The sequence below is a fragment of the Salmo salar genome, chromosome 03 (assembly GCF_965601325.2).
Source record: "Salmo salar chromosome 03, fSalSal1, whole genome shotgun sequence".
Taxonomy (NCBI): Eukaryota; Metazoa; Chordata; class Actinopteri; order Salmoniformes; family Salmonidae; genus Salmo; species Salmo salar.
The window spans coordinates 90,880,001-90,900,838 of NC_138293.1; the positions used below are offsets into that span (position 1 = coordinate 90,880,001).

General features: G+C 43.6%; 1 protein-coding gene across 6 annotated transcripts in view; it reads right to left on the reverse strand.

Moving 5' to 3' along the window:
- The window catches only part of LOC106594543 (BAH and coiled-coil domain-containing protein 1), a 252,728-nt gene extending 233,830 nt beyond the window's left edge, over window positions 1-18,898 (reverse strand). For 5 of the 6 annotated variants that reach the window (XM_082972866.1, XM_082972867.1, XM_082972864.1 and 2 more), the window contains exons 1-2: window positions 18,667-18,897; window positions 15,457-15,775 (exon numbers count right to left, since the gene is read on the reverse strand). In XM_082972866.1, coding sequence (XP_082828992.1) covers window positions 15,457-15,628 — 172 coding nt within the window. In that variant the 5' untranslated portion in view covers window positions 15,629-15,775; window positions 18,667-18,897. Of the gene's footprint in view, window positions 1-15,456; window positions 15,776-18,666 lie in introns of all 6 variants that reach the window. The other variant, XM_045715699.2, reaches the window with a different exon arrangement.
- Window positions 18,899-20,838: the final 1,940 nt, after the last annotated feature.

Here is a 20,838-nt window from a genome sequence, read left to right on the forward strand (position 1 = left end):
CTTGCAGCCACAGCGTATACAATCAATCCTAACAGCAAACACACACACAAACTAGACAGCTAGCTTCCCCCTCCCAGCCCACCGCTCAGATAGCACTAACTCCAGCAGCCCCATCCATTCAGGCACCACACACACAAGCCACCCAGCCTAAGGGATTACCAGAGGGATAGCGTTGTCTCTTTAATATTAGATACATGTTATACAATGCTAATCCCTAATATAAACCGTTTTGTCCCTTTGTTTTGGCTGAAGTGATGTACGGTGCTTTGGTTTTGAATGAATTGGGGCAGGAGGGGGGTGAAGTTGGGGGTTTGGAGGGCTGGCTCCTAACTCACTGGTTCTCCTGGTGTTGGTCTGATAGCTAACAGTTTTCTAGTGAAAATCCAGGCAGACACCAGATAGTGATATAGTTTCCTTTGATAGTTCAACACTGAGGTTGAATGGAGGTCAGACTACATGTATTAGACACTCTGCCCCTCCCCCACTCTCCAGTAGACTGTCAGCCTGCTGAACAAGCCCCTCCCCCACTCTCCAGTAGACTGTCAGTCTGCTGAACAAGCCCCTCCCCCACTCTCCAGTAGACTGTCAGCCTGCTGAACAAGCCCCTCCCCCACTCTCCAGTAGACTGTCAGCCTGCTGAACAAGCCCCTCCCCCACTCTCCAGTAGACTGTCAGCCTGCTGAACAAGCCCCTCCCCCAACTCTAGTAGACTGTCAGCCTGCTGAACATGCCCCTCCCCCACTCTCCAGTAGACTGTCAGTCTGCTGAACAAGCCCCTCCCCCACTCTCCAGTAGACTGTCAGCCTGCTGAACAAGCCCCTCCCCCACTCTCCAGTAGACTGTCAGCCTGCTGAACAAGCCCCTCCCCCACTCTCCAGTAGACTGTCAGCCTGCTGAACAAGCCCCTCCCCCACTCTCCAGTAGACTGTCAGCCTGCTGAACAAGCCCCTCCCCCACTCTCCAGTAGACTGTCAGTCTGCTGAACAAGCCCCTCCCCCACTCTCCAGTAGACTGTCAGCCTGCTGAACAAGCCCCTCCCCCACTCTCCAGTAGACTGTCAGCCTGCTGAACAAGCCCCTCCCCCACTCTCCAGTAGACTGTCAGCCTGCTGAACAAGCCCCTCCCCCAACTCTAGTAGACTGTCAGCCTGCTGAACATGCCCCTCCCCCACTCTCCAGTAGACTGTCAGTCTGCTGAACAAGCCCCTCCCCCACTCTCCAGTAGACTGTCAGCCTGCTGAACAAGCACCTCCACCACTCTCCAGTAGACTGTCAGCCTGCTGAACAAGCCCCTCCCCCACTCTCCAGTAGACTGTCAGCCTGCTGAACAAGCCCCTCCCCCAACTCTAGTAGACTGTCAGCCTGCTGAACATGCCCCTCCCCCACTCTCCAGTAGACTGTCAGCCTGCTGAACAAGCACCTCCACCACTCTCCAGTAGACTGTCAGCCTGCTGAACAAGCCCCTCCCCCACTCTCCATATGCTGACCCCTCTCTCTCTCTCTCAGTTGGCATGGGAAATATATATTTACATTGCCAAAGCAAGTGAACTAGAAAATCAACAAAAGTGAAATAAACAATGAGAAATGAACAGTAAACATTACACTGACAAAAGTTTCAACAGAATAAAGACATTTCAAATGTTATATTATGGCTATGTACAGTGTTGTAAGAATGTGCAAATAGTTAAAATACAAAATGGGAAATAAATAAACAAAATATGGCTTGTATTTGCAATGGTGTTTGTTCTTCGCTGGTTGCCCTTTTCTTGTGACAACAGGTCACAAATCTTTCTGCTGTGATGTCACACTGTGGATTTGTTTACTAGTTCTTTGTGGGTCTGTGTAATCTGAGGGAAATCTGTGTCTCTAATATGGTCATATATTTGGCAGGAGGTTAGGAAGTGCAGCTCAGTTTCCACCTCATTTTGTAGGCAGTGTGCACATAGCCTGTCTTCTCTTGAGAGCCAGGTCTGCCAACGGCGGCCTCTCTCAATAGCAAGACAATGCTCACTGAGTCTGTACATAGTCAAAGCTTTCCTTCATTTTGGGTCAGTCACAGTGGTCAGGTGAGTGGACCCCAGACATCACAAACATCAAGGGAAATGGGTTCTAGAACGTATTCAAGTATTTTTTGCCAGATACTTATTGGGATGTCAAATTGTATGTTCCGTTTGATGGCGTAGAAGGTCCTTCATGGCTTGTCTCTCAGATGGCTCACAGCTCTGTGGAAGTTACCTGTGGTGCTGATGTTTAGGCTGAGCAAGGTATAGTTTTTGGAGTGTGTTGGGCAATGGCGCCTCTTTCTCTTTCTTTCCCTCCCTCCTCTCCCCTCCCTCCCCCTCTCCTCCCTCCCTCCCTCCTCCCTCTCTCTCTCCCCCTTTCTTTCTCTCTCTTTCTCTCCCTTTCTCTCTCTCTCCCTTTCTCTCTCTCCCTTTCTTTCCCTATCGCTCTCTCTCTCTCTTTCTCTCCCTTTCTCTCTCCCTCCCTCTCGGTCTCGATTCTTTTCCCTCCCTCTCTCTCTCTATCATATAATCTAAATGAGTTTCTATAATTAGATGTAAAGTAACTAGGCTGGTCTCTGTGTGGCTGTTTGGCCACACACACACATATGCATGTGTGAATGCACAGACACACTCATGCTGACATACACACACACCCCTCCCCCTGCAAGGTCAGTTCATCGCGTCAGCGTCCGCGCATGGCGTGCAGTGCAGAGCAGACAAGCACACATCTGTTGCTTGAGGACACAGTCATTTGTCCCACATCCAGTATGCAGTATGCATGTCAGAGCAGAGAGAGGAGAGGAAGCAGTGTAACCTAGTGGACAGAGACGGCAGGAGGGAACGGAGGGAGGGAGGGAGGGAGGGAGGAACGGAGCGGAACAGAAGGAGGAACAGAGAAGGGGAACAGAGGGAGGAACAGAAAAGGGGAACAGAGGGAGGAACAGAAAAGGGGGGCAGAGGGAGGAACAGAGAAGGGGAACAGAGGGAGGAACAGAAAAGGGGAACAGAGGGAGGAACAGAGAAGGGGAACAGAGGGAGGTAACAGAGAAGGGGAACAGAGGGAGGAACGAGGGGAACAGAGGGAGGAACAGAGGGGGCGAGGGGAACAGAGAAGGGGAACAGAGGGAGGAACAGAGGGACAGGGGGGAACGAGGGGACAGGGAGGAACAGAGAAGGGGAACAGAGGGAGGAACAGAGAAGGGGAACAGAGGGAGGAACAGAGAAGGGGAACAGAGGGAGGAACAGAAAAGGGGAACAGAGGGAGGAACAGAAAAGGGGAACAGAGGGAGGAACAGAAAAGGGGAACAGAGGGAGGAACAGAGAAGGGGAACAGAGGGAGGAACAGAGAAGGGGAACAGAGGGAGGAACAGAAAAGGGGAACAGAGGGAGGAACAGAGAAGGGAAACAGAGGGAGGAACAGAAAAGGGGAACAGAGGGAGGAACAGAAAAGGGGAACAGAGGGAGGAACAGAGAAGGGGAACAAAGGGAGGAACAGAGAAGGGGAACAGAGGGAGGAACAGAAAAGGGGAACAGAGGGAGGAACAGAGAAGGGGAACAGAGGGAGGAACAGAAAAGGGGAACAGTGGGAGGAACAGAGAAGGGGAACAGAGGGAGGAACAGAAAGGGGAACAGAGGGAGGAACAGAGAAGGGGAACAGAGGGAGGAACAGAGAAGGGGAACAGAGGGAGGAACAGTAAAGGGGAACAGAGGGAGGAACAGAAAAGGGGATACACCAGAATAGAGGAGAGGAGGGAAAGAATGACTACAAAACAAAATGAGACTAAGGAGTCGCTACAGAGAGGAAACACACAGACATTAACGAGTGACTAGTGTAAAACAACTTAACAAGGGATTCACAAAAAAACATGATAAGAGCGGGGGAAGACTAATCAACGTCAGAGAGGGAAAAAGAGGTGCGGGGAAAGACACTTCAGATGCACGCACATAGAGCAACAAGTCCCCGTCGTATTGTGAAGCAGGCAGCTGGTTGGAGGGTCCCCTGAGACTTATTAAAATGGAATTCCTGTTGCTAATCTTTGTTTTCTCACAAAAGGGATGACACGTCCCAGAGAGGCATGCTGCATGTATATTTAATGGCAGAAAACTCGGCATATATTTAGCAGCAGAGGTGGCGTAGCGTCTCATTGTTTAGGTGGCTTGCGTGTCACCACCACGGCGCCGCCCGCTGCTTCACTGACAGTCACTAAATCGCAGCCCATTATTTGGGTTTATCTGCATTCAGCTAACATCAACACCCCCTCCTCTGGGGGTGTGTCCATGACATAGACTGACCAGGTGAAAGCTAGGATCCCTTATTGATGTCACCTGTTAAATCCACTTCAATCAGTGTAGATGAAGGGGAGGAGACAGGTTTAAGTAGGATTTACAAGCCTTGAGACAATTGAGACATGGATTGTGTTTGTGTGCTACTAATGTTTTGTCCACTCAGTGTATGTACAGGTTGACGGACACGCATCTGAAGCATGTCATCTAGGAGAGGAACAACACTAAAGTACAGGAACAACAGTCATATTGTATTACTATCTATATTACTGATAGTACAGCCTTCACTCAGTAGGCTAGAAATAACACCCACATTCAACCCCTCATCACACTGGAAGCATTGGAGCTCAATCCCCTGGGGTCTACAGGGGCCCTCTGGGGCCACTAGAGACAGAGCCAGTAGGGAGGGACAGTCTGGGCTGTTATGAGGGGAACAATGCACCTGTCTGGGGTGGAAGGTTTAACCACACATGCACCCCAGCCCAGAGTCTCAACTCTCACCCGTTTCGCCTGCTGCCCTCGCCCAGTATGTGTGTATATGTTATTTTCGCTGAAAGATTACAATAATAAAATTGAAATTAAATTAAAAACAAGTAATCTGGATTTTCTGCATGAGCCGTTAATAATATCTAACAGCTGTCACATGCAATACAGCCACACCGAGGTGGGCCTGAGGCTGTCTGACGAGAAGCAGGCTGATACTACGGAGGAGAGCAGAGGAGAGGAAAGGAGAGGTGAGGAGAGGCGTGGAGAGAGAGAGAGAGAGAGAGAGAGAGAGAGAGAGAGAGAGAGAGAGAGAAAGAGAGAGAGAGAGAGAGAGAGAGAGAGAGAGAGAGAAGAGAGAGAGAGAGAGATACATCGTTACAATACTGTTTATAGACATAATATGACATTTGTAATGTCTTTATTCTTTTGGAACTTCTGAGTGTTATGTTTACTGTTAATCTTTATTGTTTATTTCACTTTTGAAATCCAAGCCCCTGAAACCTGATACAGGAAGGCATTACCCAGCATGCCGCTCTCTCTCACCCATGAGTCTCCTTTGTGTTGTTCTTGTGGTGCCGCCCCGTGCTGCAGGGCCAGGGTTCCACCATGGCACCAGGCCACATGGTGTGGAGGGGGGAAGGGAAGGGCGGCTGGCGGACTGTTTGAAGAGCCCCGTCTCTGTGACCACACTGACTCTCCAGCCAGAAGTGGCTGTTGCGAAGCCAAGCACCAGCTAGCTACTCCGGACACAGACTGCTCCACACACACAAACACCCCCCTTACCTTCACGGAATGGGATGTGAGCAAACGAGCTCCACTGCATTTAGTATCTTCAGAGAAATCTGATCAAATCAGTCCTGTATTACTAATGAATACTTGATTGGATGATTGTCTCATTCTTTTGATGTTGGCTATTACAATAATACTAATTATTACTGTAATGACATCTGTTATTACTGTAATTAAATATGTTATTACTGTAATGACATTGTTATTACTGTATTGACATGTTATTACTGTAATTAAATATGTTATTACTGTAATGACATCTGATATTACAGTAATGACATATGTTATTACAGTAATGACATCTGTCTGTTTGAATGGTCCATGTGTCAATAACAGGGATGCCCTCCACCCCCCTCTTCAGTTCACCCTATGACTGAGTTGCAGGCAGACAGACACTGAATCTGGATAGTGACCCCATAGCTCAGGTTAAGGACAGACACTGAATCTGGATAGTGACCCCATAGCTCAGGTTAAGGACAGACACTGAATCTGGATAGTGACCCCATAGCTCAGGTTAAGGACAGACACTGAATCTGGATAGTGACCCCATAGCTCAGGTTAAGGACAGACACTGAATCTGGATAGTGACCCCATAGCTCAGGTTAAGGACAGACACTGAATCTGGATAATGACCTCATAGCTCAGGTTAAGGACAGACACTGAATCTGGATAGTGACCCCATAGCTCAGGTTAAGGACAGACACTGAATCTGGATAGTGACCCCATAGCTCAGGTTAAGGACAGACACTGAATCTGGATAGTGACCCCATAGCTCAGGTTAAGGACAGACACTGAATCTGGATAGTGACCTCATAGCTCAGGTTAGGGACAGATACTGAATCTGGATAGTGACCTCATAGCTCAGGTTAAGGACAGATACTGAATCTGGATAGTGACCCCATAGCTCAGGTTAAGGGCAGACACTGAATCTGGATAGTGACCCCATAGCTCAGGTTAAGGACAGACACTGAATCTGGATAGTGACCCCATAGCTCAGGTTAAGGACAGACACTGAATCTGGATAGTGACCCCATAGCTCAGGTTAAGGACAGACACTGAATCTGGATAGTGACCCCATAGCTCAGGTTAAGGACAGACACTGAATCTGGATAGTGACCCCATAGCTCAGGTTAAGGACAGACACTGAATTTGGATAGTGACCCCATAGCTCAGGTTAAGGGCAGACGAGAGAGTAGACCGCCACTACCCCTACCATCAAGACTTGACCGACTGGGTGTAGCGGGCAGGGCAGTGTGGACTGATTTCCAGGGGGGCAGTGTAGACTGATTTCCAGGGGGGCAGTGTAGACTGATTTCCAGGGGGGCAGTGTAGATTGATTTCCGGGGGGCAGTGTAGACTGATTTCCAGGGGGGCAGTGTAGACTGATTTCCATGGGGGCAGTGTAGACTGAATTCCATGGGGGCGGTGTAGACTGAATTCCATGGGGGCAGTGTAGACTGAATTCCATTGGGGCAGTGTAGTCTGATTTCCTGGGAAGCAGTGTAGACTGATTTCCAGGGGGAGTAACGTTAGCAAGCAGGCTGCAGGGTGACAGCTGGTGGCAGCAGCCGGTCGATCCCTCCCCACCAGGTGTGTGTTTCAGCCAGGTGTAGGGTGCCACCATGCCAGATGATCGCCAGCTATCTAACGAGACACCTCATGACATCATGTCTGCTCCGTGACGGTCATGTCATCTCACGACAATCCACACAAACAAGCCCAGTGACTCTGGAAGGCTGGAGGCTTGGAGGCCAACACGCTTTTACAGAGGCCCAGAGAGGGTGGAGAACACGAGGCATAAGTACAAAGAGCCGTGGCCAAATGCAACTTGGCATAAGACCCACGTTCTGTCACTACACTCCCACCACAGCGGCTCCCTGAAACAAGTTGCTTTTTAATGTCATATTTTGTGGGCTATTTAAGATGTCATTTTTTTGTTCGCTCAGACTTCAAAGGTAGGTCTAGGAGCTTTATTATTTTCCCTTCGCCAAATCCCAAAACTGCTTGTGATTTTGAGAGTTGGCACCAAATAATTACAGTGGAGGCACTGCAGCCACTGCCCCGCCCCCGCCCCCCCCGGCCCCGCCCCCGGCCCTCCCCTTCTGGCCAGACTATCAGCAGTGACCGGGGGAGTGAAAGAGAACTCAGTGTTCACAACACACTGCAAGGCCAAGACGGCGCCAGTCCCATCCTATCTCACAAACAACCTTCATCCACTCCACTCCCCTCACCCACCAAGGTTTCTTTTTAAGACAAGCCACTTTCCTAACTCCACCAAACACCTGTGTTTTGTCTTTGATGCCCTCCTCCCCCCCACCAGCCCCCCAGGCCATTGGGATATTCCAGCAATGAGGCATTCAATAAAACCCATTGTAAAGTGATTTATTCCCCTTTGGAAGGAAAAATACAAGGGGGTTGAAGCCAGACAGAAGTGCTAACCTTTGAAGAGGCGATCTGCTCGGATATCCAGCCAGCCAGGACATTAAAAGCCAGGGGACTGACAGGGACATCCTAGCAGAAAACAATAAAGAGGGAGGAGAGGGTGTTTTATCTTTAACAACACACAGTAAAACACACAAAGTTGGTCCTCTGCAACAATGGCCCCGGGGCAGAGGAGACTGGCTGAAACAGAAGTGTCAGGAAAGACCACTCACTGGCTTCCCAGACACAAGGCTCTTCCTGGTCAGAATGAGACCACTGCCTTCCCAGACACAAGGCTCTTCCTGGTCAGAATGAGACCACTGCCTTCCCAGACACAAGGCTCTTCCTGGTCAGAATGAGACCACTGCCTTCCCAGACACAAGGCTCTTCCTGGTCAGAATGAGACCACTGCCTTCCCAGACACAAGGCTCTTCCTGGTCAGAATGAGACCACTGCCTTCCCAGACACAAGGCTCTTCCTGGTCAGAATGAGACCACTGCCTTCCCAGACACAAGGCTCTTCCTGGTCAGAATGAGACCACTGCCTTCCCAGACACAAGGCTCTTCCTGGTCAGAATGAGACCACTGGCTTCCCAGACACAAGGCTCTTCCTGGTCAGAATGAGACCACTGCCTTCCCAGACACAAGGCTCTTCCTGGTCAGAATGAGACCACTGCCTTCCCAGACACAAGGCTCTTCCTGGTCAGAATGAGACCACTGCCTTCCCAGACACAAGGCTCTTCCTGGTCAGAATGAGACCACTGCTTTCCCAGACACAAGGCTCTTCCTGGTCAGAATGAGACCACTGCCTTCCCAGACACAAGGCTCTTCCTGGTCAGAATGAGACCACTGCCTTCCCAGACACAAGGCTCTTCCTGGTCAGAATGAGACCACTGCCTTCCCAGACACAAGGCTCTTCCTGGACAGAATGAGACCACTGGCTTCACAGACAAAAGGCTCTTCCTGATCTGAATGAGACCACTGGCTTCCCAGACACAAGGCTCTTCCTGGTCAGAGTGAGACCACTGGCTTCCCAGAGACAAGCCTCTTCCAGGTCAGAATGGGGGGTTGAAACAGAGCAGAGGACCAAGGACAGCAAGAGGCAAAGAGAGAAGAGAAAAGAGAAGAGATAGAAGAGAGAAGAGAGAAAGAGAGAAGAGAGGAGAGAGAAAGAGAGAGAAAAGAGAGAGAAAAGAGAAAAGAGAGAGAAAAGAGAGAAAGAGAAGAAAGAGAGATGAGAGAGAAAGAGAGAGAAGAGAGAGAAGAAAGAGAAAGAAGAGAGAGAGAAGAAAGAGAAGAGAGAGAGAAAGAGAAGAAAAAGAGAAGAGAGAGGAGAGAAAAAGAGAGAAGAGAGAGAGAAGAAAGAGAGAGAAGAAAGAGAGAAGAGAGAGAGAGAAAGAGAGAGAAGAGAGAAGAAAACAGAGAGAAGAGAGTGGGACGTGTAAGGGAAGAGGAGCGAGTGTGTGTGTGCGTGCGTGTGCGTGTGCGTGTGTGCCGGTGTGTGTATGAGTGTGAGTGTGAGTGTGTTCGTCTGTTTGTCTCTCTGTCCCTTTGTGTCTTTAAGAATGTGACATAAATATGACCGTTGATTACATGGGGTGTTGAGAGCAGCTCTTAGCCATGCACGGTCCCCACCAGGGCCGAAGCCCTTCTATCAACCCTAACCCTAACCCCCCTACTGTTTTAACAGACACACCTCCCAGATGCACCCCAATGATCAGAACAGTATGGCTGAAAGATGACCCCCAGGTCATAAATGGCAGCAGTAAAGACAGCTCCACTGTGTCTCCTAGTTTTCTGCTATCAGGTCGGTTGTGCTTCGCTCTGCTAAACAACCAGAAGGGTAGTTAGAAAACCGTTTGAATGAATACGGTGTATATTTAGCTTTGTGGCAGAATGAAATGACCCAACACAAATAAGTAGAATCTGTGCCTCTGTGTGTGTATAGGAACAGAGGAATAGTTATTCCATCAGATTCAGCGAGGACATTGCTAGACTAGTACAGGCTACACATCGACCACCTGACTTGCAGGACAAATGACTGTCTGGCTGCTCTGGGTGAAGAGAGACAGTGGCAGATACATGTCTAGTTGGTTCAGCAACATGCTTCAACAGACAAGTGAGAGAATATAGACTTCCTTATGGCGTCCACTCGCTCTCTGTACAGGGGCCCAGATTGCAACTGAAATCCCCCTTCTGTGGAACCGACAGTGTGCGTTTCCTACCAAAACATGTCGAAATATCGTAACCCAGCGAGGAACAGAGCGGTTACCAAGCCAAGAGAGGGAGTCGCAACAGCAGCGCCAGTTTACAGACGTCTTTCAGCAGCCAGAGTGGAGAGAGATGGTTGATGATAAACACCCCTAAAATCAGACAGAGGAACTTCTTTCAAGGAGCCACAGCACAAACCTGCTTCTGAATGCATTTTTACACCAACTCTGAAATATTAATGCTTTTTGTAAAGTATTCATGGGAACCAGTGTGTGAGTTAGTCCCCGGGGGAAAAGCACAGAGAAAACTGAAGGATTCAACACACTCAGCAAACAAGGTGATCTGTTTTCCCTAATGGTAGTAGTGCCCAGGACAAAACAGTTGAAGAGACACTAATGACTCCTAGAAGACAAAAGAAACCTGTTTCGTTGAAGATGTTAAAATGGGATTTCAGCCACGTACAGTAGGAATATTGAGTCTGTGTTGGATGGTCTAAGTCCACATTTTGTTGAGAATCTATTTCCACATTTTGTTATTTCTTAAAGTTCCATTAGAAAGGTTTCACCAAGTAGTTCTGAAAGTAGCGCTCATGAGCCAAAACAGGTCCTTGAAAACTGTGCACAATTGTGTATTACATCATCCATTTGGTATCACGTTACATCCTGCAATAAAAAACATTTGTATAATCCTGTATGATATGTAACAAATTCCAATTTGTACAATATGTTACAAATTTGTAAGTGCTTAAACCTGTTGGGGCTCGGGGGCAGTATTGAGACATTTTGAAAAAAATATGTGCCCATTTTTAACTGCCTCCTACACCAACTCAGAAGCTAGGATATGCATATTATTAACACATTCGGATAGAAAACACTCTGAATTTTCTAAAACAGTTTGAATGGTGTCTGTAAGTATAACAAAACTCATATTGCAGGCAAAAACCTGTGAAAAATAGATTTAAAAAAAATGTGAATTTTGTGACTGTACTATTTAGTGTCATTGTTTTATAGATACCATAGTGAGAAAGGATTCATTTCGCAACACCTACGGCTTCCACTAGATGTCAACGATCTTTATAAAGTTGTTTGAAGCGTCTATGATAAACAGAGAGCAAATTAGAATCCAAGGAAGTTGACATGTCATCACTTCATTTTTTTGCGCCTGCGCATAAATCTGAGAAACGTGAGTTTTGTCTTCATTGTTTATCTCGACATAGGATAGGTTGTGTGAAAATATTACTGATGTTTAACGTTAAAAATGGACCAAAAGATTAATGCTAAACAACATTTGACATGTTTGAACGAACATAAATAGATTATTTAGTAGGTTTTTTTAGCTTTTCGGCGTGATTTTACAGTCCCCCACCACGTTTTGTGGGAGCATAATGAACGCTAAGTACTTGGTGTTATTTGGACATAAATTATGAACTTTGTCAAAAGAAACCACATTTGTTCCGGACCTGTGATGCCTTCCGGACCTGGGATGCCAGTCTTCTGATGGAGATAATCAAAGGTAAGGGGATATTTACAATGTTATTATCGATTTTAGATGATGCTAACTGTATAGCATAGCCTGTTGTTCTTAGCATAGCACCCCGTTTATTGCAAAATGTGATTTCCCGCTAAAGTTATTTTGAGATCTGGCCATTCGGTAGCAATTACGAGATGATAATATATTATACTTTGAATGACAATATTATAATTTACCAATGTTTTCGAATAGTAATTTTGTTATGTTCACCGGAAGCATTTCAGAGAAGAAAAAAATCTGAATTTCACGCTACTGTAAAATGCTGTTTTTGGATATAAATATGAACTTGATGGAACAAAAAATGCATGTATTGTATAACATAATGTCCTAGGAGTGTCATCTGATGGAGATTGACAAAAGTTAGTGCATAATTCAAGCTGGTTTCTGCTTTTGGTGACGCCTGACCTTGAATTGAAAATGGATGTTTGTACTTTTGTGGCTATGTACTGTCCTAACATAATCTAACTTTATGCTTTTGCCGTAAAGCCTCTTTGAAAATCGAACAATGTGGTTAGATTAAGGAGATGTTTATCATTTAAATTGTGTAAAATAGTTGATTGTTTGAGAAATTGAAATTATTAGATTTTTGATGTTTTGAATTTCCAGCCTTGTTAGCAATCCCGGCTCGGGGTTCATTGCTAACCTGTAGCCCCAACAGGTTGAACCCATTCAATCTGCTTAAATGATAAATGCCTGATGGTATTGTCTGTAGCTGTGTGAAATATGTAGCTCTGTCCTGTTCAGGTTATTCGGTAGAAGTCCCTACACACTGATAAGAGAGCATCTAGCTGCTTCATCAACAAATCACATTTTATAAATCACATTTTTTTAAATCAGTTTTTTTTTTTTTTTTACACTAATTCATCAGTTATACTCAAATTCTCATCCAATAGGTTGCTTTATGTGTTCCAAACATCAAAGGACCAATTCTGGTATCAAAATAATAAATCAAGACAACAACAAAAAACCATACAGTAACAAATCAGTGGATTTGTGAATAGCTTAAAAACAATCTGGTGTTAGTGAAATCAATGAATAGTAAAGCTGAATGCTAGCCATCTTTAACGTTATGTAATTGCCATGATTTTGTGATTTATTGCAAGAATATCTTAATGCACCTGTTCAAAAACGTTGGCTGGATCCGATGGTGTTTCTAAATGGGCCTACAACTGTCTATTCTTTCCAACAACCTTACATCAAAATCAATTAGATTGAGTCGTTGACGAATAACCCAGCAAACTGAAATTGGTTCTGTGAATGTTCCCAGAACATTCATTAGGGCTAAATGACTATAAAAGGAAATAAAATTAGGTTGCCCCAAAAGTTCTAATATTCAAAAACTTGCCAGTTGTGCTGATGATTATACAATGTTTGTATAAAGCATTCACCCGATGTTGCACGAACGTTCCCAGAACAAATTTTGTTATTACATTACCTGGAAACCTAACAACAACCTCTGGGGAATGTTCTGTGGTGGTTGTTACAGATGTTGTGCACAACATCTTAGTGCATCTGAGGAGACATTTCAAGGATATTTCATTTAATGACTTTCTGAAGAAGAAGAAAATATTTTGTTATGAAAAACATGATTTTTATGTTTTGGGATGTTATCATTCTAATGTTAGATAACAACGCTAACTAGAACTTAATGTAGAACATTAGCTAAGGTCCTAGGAATGTTCCCAGTTTACTGGGAAGAGATTGGACCCAGTGGGCAAAAATACCTAACATTTTCAAATTATGGATTTTGCCAGGAACTCCACATGAGGTGCACACCAACTGGTTATCAATGAGAGATTGAAAAAACACAATAGTTAACTTTACAAATTGTAAAAATCAACTGACAAAAGTATAATCCATCTAAAAAATATATGGTTTGCCTTTTTTCCAAATCACTCTCCCTCCCTTCAACCACTGCACTGTAGCTGTTGTCTATGTGGTTAGGGGGAATGCCAGGAAAACCCCTAGAGCACCAACCAGGCATTCACAGACATACCCAGACCTGCTGCCATATTGCCCTTTATAAGAGCTAACCGCGTCACAATCTCCTGCAAAGGCCAGGAGTGCATGCCTGACAGACAGACGGGAAGAGGCATCGTGAGCCCCTTGTCAACAAATGTATATTGATTTTGATATAATGTATACAGTGTGTGCAGTACATTCCAATAATGTATATAAAAAAAAACATATTTATATTAGAATTGGTGTAATTGCTATAATCAGATGTCATTTCGACAAATGACACTGTACTAGAAGAGCATAGCAGGATATTTAAATCAACACTATGGGGGACTCCAAAATGCAACGTCTCAGCATAATTCAGAAACAGGGAAATAGTAGGGGAAACGATGACTCAGCCTTTGCCAAATATGAATCAAATATTCAATAACTTCTATAGATGATTTAATTATTTAACCATTCCCCGCACCTGCCTGTAACATATAAGAAATATGGTGCTGTTGTCCTTTATGGTGACCCCAATGACCTTAAAGTTGCAAGTGGGTATATCATAATGACAATGATTATTTGTGAAAATTGTGACAACAACAAAATATTATTTGAATGATATATGTTATGCAGTTTAATGTGACATGTCTAAATCCAACTATTTTGTGGTGTTGTTCCACTGGATACAGATGTCAATTCAACTTCTCTTCCACATTGGTTCAACATCATTTCTTGAAATGGCGTTGAAACAACGTTGATTCAACCAGTGTGTGCCCAGTGGGGTCTCCCCAAACTTTGATAAGCTCCTCCCATACCCTAAAATGTAACTGGTGTGAATATGAACTTCTAACGTTGCACCATGTTTTGGTTGTCCCTATATAATACAGTTGGTCGTCCAGTGGGGACACGCGCGCACGAATCCACGCACGCAGGCACTCCATGTTGACACCCGTGCCTATTTACATGCAGTACACTTCGATAATAGATACCTAAGTCACTGACGCATGCACTGCGAATGCCCGATATAGAAGGAGGATTTTCCCGCGGCTATGCCTATATGTCTGGTTACATACATTAGATCCCCCTTCAGTCGCAGTACGCACTTCCGTGAACAGTGAACGCCCAGGCTTTTGTTCGGGTGCTTGCCATCAACCACAGCAGCATGACACTCATGAATATCACTCAGAATCACCAGCATGTCATTAAAGAAAAATGGGAGGACGCCGGAGAGCTGCGTAAAAAAAACGTGCATTTGGTAAAAACGACCAATTGTCTAATTCATTAGACCACAAGGTTTAAATGAAATAGGCCGCAACAATAGGGTACAATTGACTCCACAAAGTTGCCACATTTATTACATGTGGCCCATTAAACCAAATTACAATTCACCCAATCAACATCAACAAATGGTGAAGTACAGTAGCAGACATTTTGTTTACAGTAGCCCACAGCGTGTGCGTAATAGAACACCACGGATTTGTAATATGTGTTTGCTTTACATATGCATGATGCAGCATAATATAACCCGGGGTTTATGAAACCACTAAAACAACATGAACAAATCATGTAGTGTAAATCATAATTATACCGCAAAATCATTCTGGACATATTTTGTGCAAAATTCGTTAGTAACGTCCCTTAGCTGCCAACCTCGCGAGCTAATTAATTATCTGGCGCAATGCATACAGGAGGATTGGGGACATTTGGCACAAATTCGATGGACTGATATATTTTCATTGTGTTCAAAATGGTCTATGGTGAAACAACACGTATATATATTTTACCAACCTGAATGCGGAGCCATTGGGATGTGAGAAGGGTAGTATTTTCCTGACGGGAAATGACCGCCATGCTGTACTGAACTGTGGCCGGTGGAGGCGATCCGAGAGGCGGCGCGGTGTACCAACGCGCCCCGCTCCGACAGGAGGTGGGCAGGCGCAGCAAAATCCCGTCCCTCCATACTGGCGAAAGGTGAATAATCCGAAATCCAGCGGGGAGACCAAGATAATCAAATGCAATCCATATAATAATCCTTTATAGGTCTAAGTATTGCATTTTGTTGGTCGAAAGCTTCTCCAGCCAAAAACGTAGCCCCGAATCATCTTTTCTGCAAGAAATAAAAATAAAAAAGGGTTTTGATTGACAGAGAGAATGTTTAGAAAATGATAACATTCTAAAGGCCTACAGTTGTTGATGTCATATGCTGGAATAGTGTTAATGTGTTATTTGCCTTACTGTTCTATACAGTTATACATGTCACAGGCTGCTTCAGATATTCAGAACTATTATGCAGAAGCAGTGAACGGTTGAGACAAAAGCGTTGTTCAGTCTTCCCTTCCTTGAGGGAGTGTAAACGCTGCAAGAAAACAACACGGGATCAGCAACAATAAGAACAACCACCCAAATCTTTGTTTTCTACAACCGTATACGACGGACCAAGGGTTTAATGCGACTGACAGGCAGGCCTATAGGCCTACTGAAATCTCAATTGATTATGCTATTGAGGGAAAGGCCTTCCTTGATGTAGCACTGAACCCGTTGGAGCCTGGCTTGAACACATCAGGTCTCTCTGTAGTCTGTTCAAGGTCTTACTTTGTGCACTGAGGGCTGTAAATGTCATAGCCCATAGTTGTGTTATTTTATTCATACCTTATCGTACAGTTCATCAGAACAATCAATACATTCACTTTTGTCAGCTGTCAATTTTGGCAAATAGTGTTTAATCTGTGGAGACGTGCATTTAGCACATTTAATTAGATAAATTGAGAATTATTGGGACAAGGACATGCTATTGATGAACTAAATGCATGATTTATAAGACAGAATGCTCAAACCGCACAAAATTAAGGATTTTTTTTATTTCCAATTGATTATGCCTAAATGTGCATTAATATCTCTAGGTGAACACTGCTCTCTCCTGATCATATGGTCTTTGACTATTCAACCATAATACAGGCATGTTCATTATTAAAAATAAATGTATAGTTGATCATGTATATTTTCTCGGCTCGTGTCAAAATGCTGGTCTATGCATAGGCCTAACAATGGGATAGTCTTGGACAGTCCACGCTTGACTGTAACGCGATTATTTCCACATATGTGAAATATCTGCTAAGTAATTTTACAGAAACCCCCATGTGAAAATTACACATCAAAATGCACGTCGTCCGAAACGTCGTTATCAATTAATCAAGAACTTGTGCGTGTCCAAACTGTCCATGCAAATTGCTGCTCTCCAGCTCCTCATCTTTCGTGACCCATTTACGCTTTTATTTCAGGTAATCAAAGAGTAGCAACCCTAATATAACCTCTAGCCTTTAGGCTACTGCATAAATACAATATAGCCTATCACTCGAGCTTTCTCTCTCTCAGTATAATCAAGTACAAGAGCATGTAATGTGTATAGGGCTAAACCAATATTCCTTAATCTGTAAAATGCTATACATTGGTTATGTTCTTACTTTATTAATTGACTGTACACGGAATAAGTAAACAGTGCAGCCTAGCGAGCTATTTAAAACAATATTTGCATGAACATTGGAAGTATTAGCCAAATATTTTTATTAATATAAATCCCTATGTATAAATATGCTGTTCAAGTTTCTTCATCGTGAATGGTTTGATTTTGACATGAAAAATGCTGAATCCCCCAAATTCTAGTACTACAAATCCAAGGTGAATGGCCGTGGCGAAGACGGTCTTTGTCTCCACATTTAAACTGCTTGCAGTCAGCCATTAGCCTTGCTACAGTCCTTCACCGGGCTGATATAAAGTCATAAACCGCCCGCCTACATGTGTTTGACGACTAAAACAAGACTATCTAAGAACAACCTGATTGAAAACCTATATTACCTTTTAGAAATGCGAAGACGCCATGGCTATTTGTGGCGAGTGGGCTATGACCATTTTTATTACAGCGTAATAGGGGAAACGCTTTGTGGTTGGTAGCCTAGCTTACTACACAAAGCTGTGTCGGACTCATGCTATGTGAATTTATTCACGAAAACTATCTTGTTTGCTAACAGGTTCAAATGATCGACGCTAATAATTCAGTCGCATTGCATATTTCATTTGCAGAATCCGTTCGGACACAGGAACTCGGATGATAAATCAAATGATCTTTTATTGGGTCGGATCATGCTGCGGGAGAGGCGCCCATCCACGTCAAACCTGGCGGGGTGGGAATACACCATAGCAGGGCAACGATTGTAAACATTATTCCCTATTCAAATATCACCACGGCGTGGAGGCTATATTACTAATCCTACATAAACTAAATTGACGGTTGAACCATTTAGAATGATTTGCCAACAGACAATCGAGGTAAATACAAAAATAAATACATGTTAGAGCGGCCATGTAACATGAAATAGGGCGAATTCATTTAATATCAGGTCTCCTGTAAAATAAACGACTCAAGCAACTACAATGATTGCTCATTTACAAATTGATTAAATGCGTCGTCGATCAATAAATCTCGACCAAAACGATTATGCCGCTACATAATGCAGTTTTGTCTTTGTAAAATAAAAATGTAGGAAAATAAACTGTAGTCTATTCGGTAGACCACCTCATGCCAATTGCAAATATATACTCTAAATATAATTATTGTGTTATAATAATAATAGTTTGGGCTAGGCCTATTCATTTGGTTTTAAATAACACCAACCGCATAATTAACATTTTAATTTTAAAAGCCATTCCATAAATAGATATGCGCACAAAGCCTCATATTTACATACATTGAATTTAGACATTGCATGCAGAATTTAATATTGACCTAGCATACACTTGCTTGCAATTGTTACACTGTTATAGCCTAGGTGTGTCATATTCTAATTGTGTTGTTTATAAAATTACCTGGGCTTTTGTAGAATTGTTACATCCATTAATTATTTAGTTATTAGGCCTGTCATTTCAAATGTTGTGTTCGTGGTCGACATAAAGCCATGGTTTAATTTGCTAAGATAATGAAAATATAAAATACAATTTACTTACTGGTATGTTAAATCCTTGCATAACAATAAATTAGGAAATTATAAAATAAAGGGGAAAAAATACAGACCAAAAATTACGTTCATTTGGACAAAAACGTGTGCCTACGGTTACATCCTATAGGTTTTCATTTGGAGCTGCGCAGTACGTCGTTCAATCTGCTGAAAGCACCGGGATTCGGGCTTCTAGACTACAGAATCGAGGCTCGGATCTCCGAACAGCAATTCTCTTTCCCAGTGCACTGATCAGCTCGTGCCTCGCATCTCGGGGAGGGTAAACACATTCGCCCATTGGCCGGATACCTACATGCTAATGAGCTTGTGCCGCTCGCCCGGGGACACACGAGATGTTGATTGGCCCATATCAAGAGCCAATAGTGTAGCGACTGAACAAAGTGATGCGCGCCAGATTTAAAGTTTTACAGTGGGCTTTTTACATGTAGGTTTTAGCATTTCAACATTTAGGCTTACACAAATAGACATACACCCAAAAGACCACCGCTAATAATAAACATTTTCACAATAAAGCCCTGTTGTTTGAATCAAAGCAATGTAGGCTATTAGACTAATAAATATAATAAATAATTAGAGAACTTGTTCAGTATGTTAAATGTTAAAATGTATACTGTAGTTGTCCCTTATGATGTGTCTGTCTATAAGTAATTAAGTAATTTGTCATTCTGGACATATCTGTAGTTTTCAGAAATTACACATTGTTTTATTAACACTTTTATCACAATTTTGAATGAGACAAGCATGCACTGTCGATCTAGTTAGTATGATAAACCTTTTTCTTGTGTCCAAAATACAAATCTCCCTAAAATCCTTACATTCAAATGCGCATTTAAAACAGTTAAATCAGGCATATTTTGTAATAAAATAATGTATTAAAAATGTCAGTGCCTCGTGGATGGGAACACATTGGTGGATCAATAGACTAGTTGTTCTGATAAAATATTTGGAATAAGGATGTACAATTACGAACGGTCTATATCTTTACGTCTACTACTCAATAATAACACCTATTTCTGCCTGAAGTGTCTATGAGCACAACAATGAGGTCAGAGCTTTCATGTTGTGATAACTTCAGATAGAAAAGTGTTTCTTCAAAGCATGACAACATGCCTTAAATGCAGGGCTATTATTTCAGAAGGTTATGGTCAGGTGTGTTTAGTTCAACCACCTGCGTTGGAAGAAAAACTATAGAAGGCATCATCAGTGTAACAAGTGAACATTTCTCCTGCATTTATTAGTATATATAAAGGGTTTAAAAATGAGTCCCACTCAATATACGTTTTGATTGGCTGGCACATTGCCAGCGCATTGTCACTCACAGAGTGTAAACAAGAGTCTCATTGGCTGCTGTCCTGTCCGCATTGGGCTGTCTGAAAAAAGAAGAAGCAATAACTGGCCCTGCGGTTTCAAGGCGTCCCAGGGTTAGATGATGAAAGGAGATAAGACGAGACTGTTTCAAGGCGCTCCATACTCGGACCCCATTCGCCCTCGAGCCATATGAGTCAAGCGTGAATCAAAGGGAATACGGCGGGCAGGAAGAGGGGAAGTTAAACATTATATATATTTTTAAATGAGGTTATATTTCGGATAAATGCGATGCAACGATGGTTTAGCAGTAAACGTTTTGAGACAACCGCCGCGAATCACCAGATGATTGGAATACAGCGAGTAGATATAGCGTCTCATAGAGAAAGAAGTGAAACAGCGAGCCCGGAGTCCCTCCTCTCGGAGTTTCAATGGAGAAAATGTAAATGGACCCTTTCACCAATAGGCCTATTTAACAACTAGAAATGTTGTGGCTGCTTGAGGTTTGTCGTATATAGTGTTAAACAAATAGCTGTGCTTGCGAAAATACCGCTTGTTATCTTCTGTAGAAATAATATTTGGATGATCACCACGTAGTTAACATTAAAAAGTAGTTTGCAATAGACTTCAATAGATCAGTCGCTGTAAAATGAGAGTAGTATCTATAGCCAAAGCCTACACTCCGCGATCATTGAAATCTGTTGGGATAATTTGTCTGAAAGAAAACCAGTAGCCTATGCGAGGGAAAGGCATAGTCTGCAACTGTAGACTCTGAAAATGTAAAATATATACGATTGTGTAAAATTGTGTGACTACTGCAATAAAATGTGTTTGTACATACTGTAAAATAATCAAA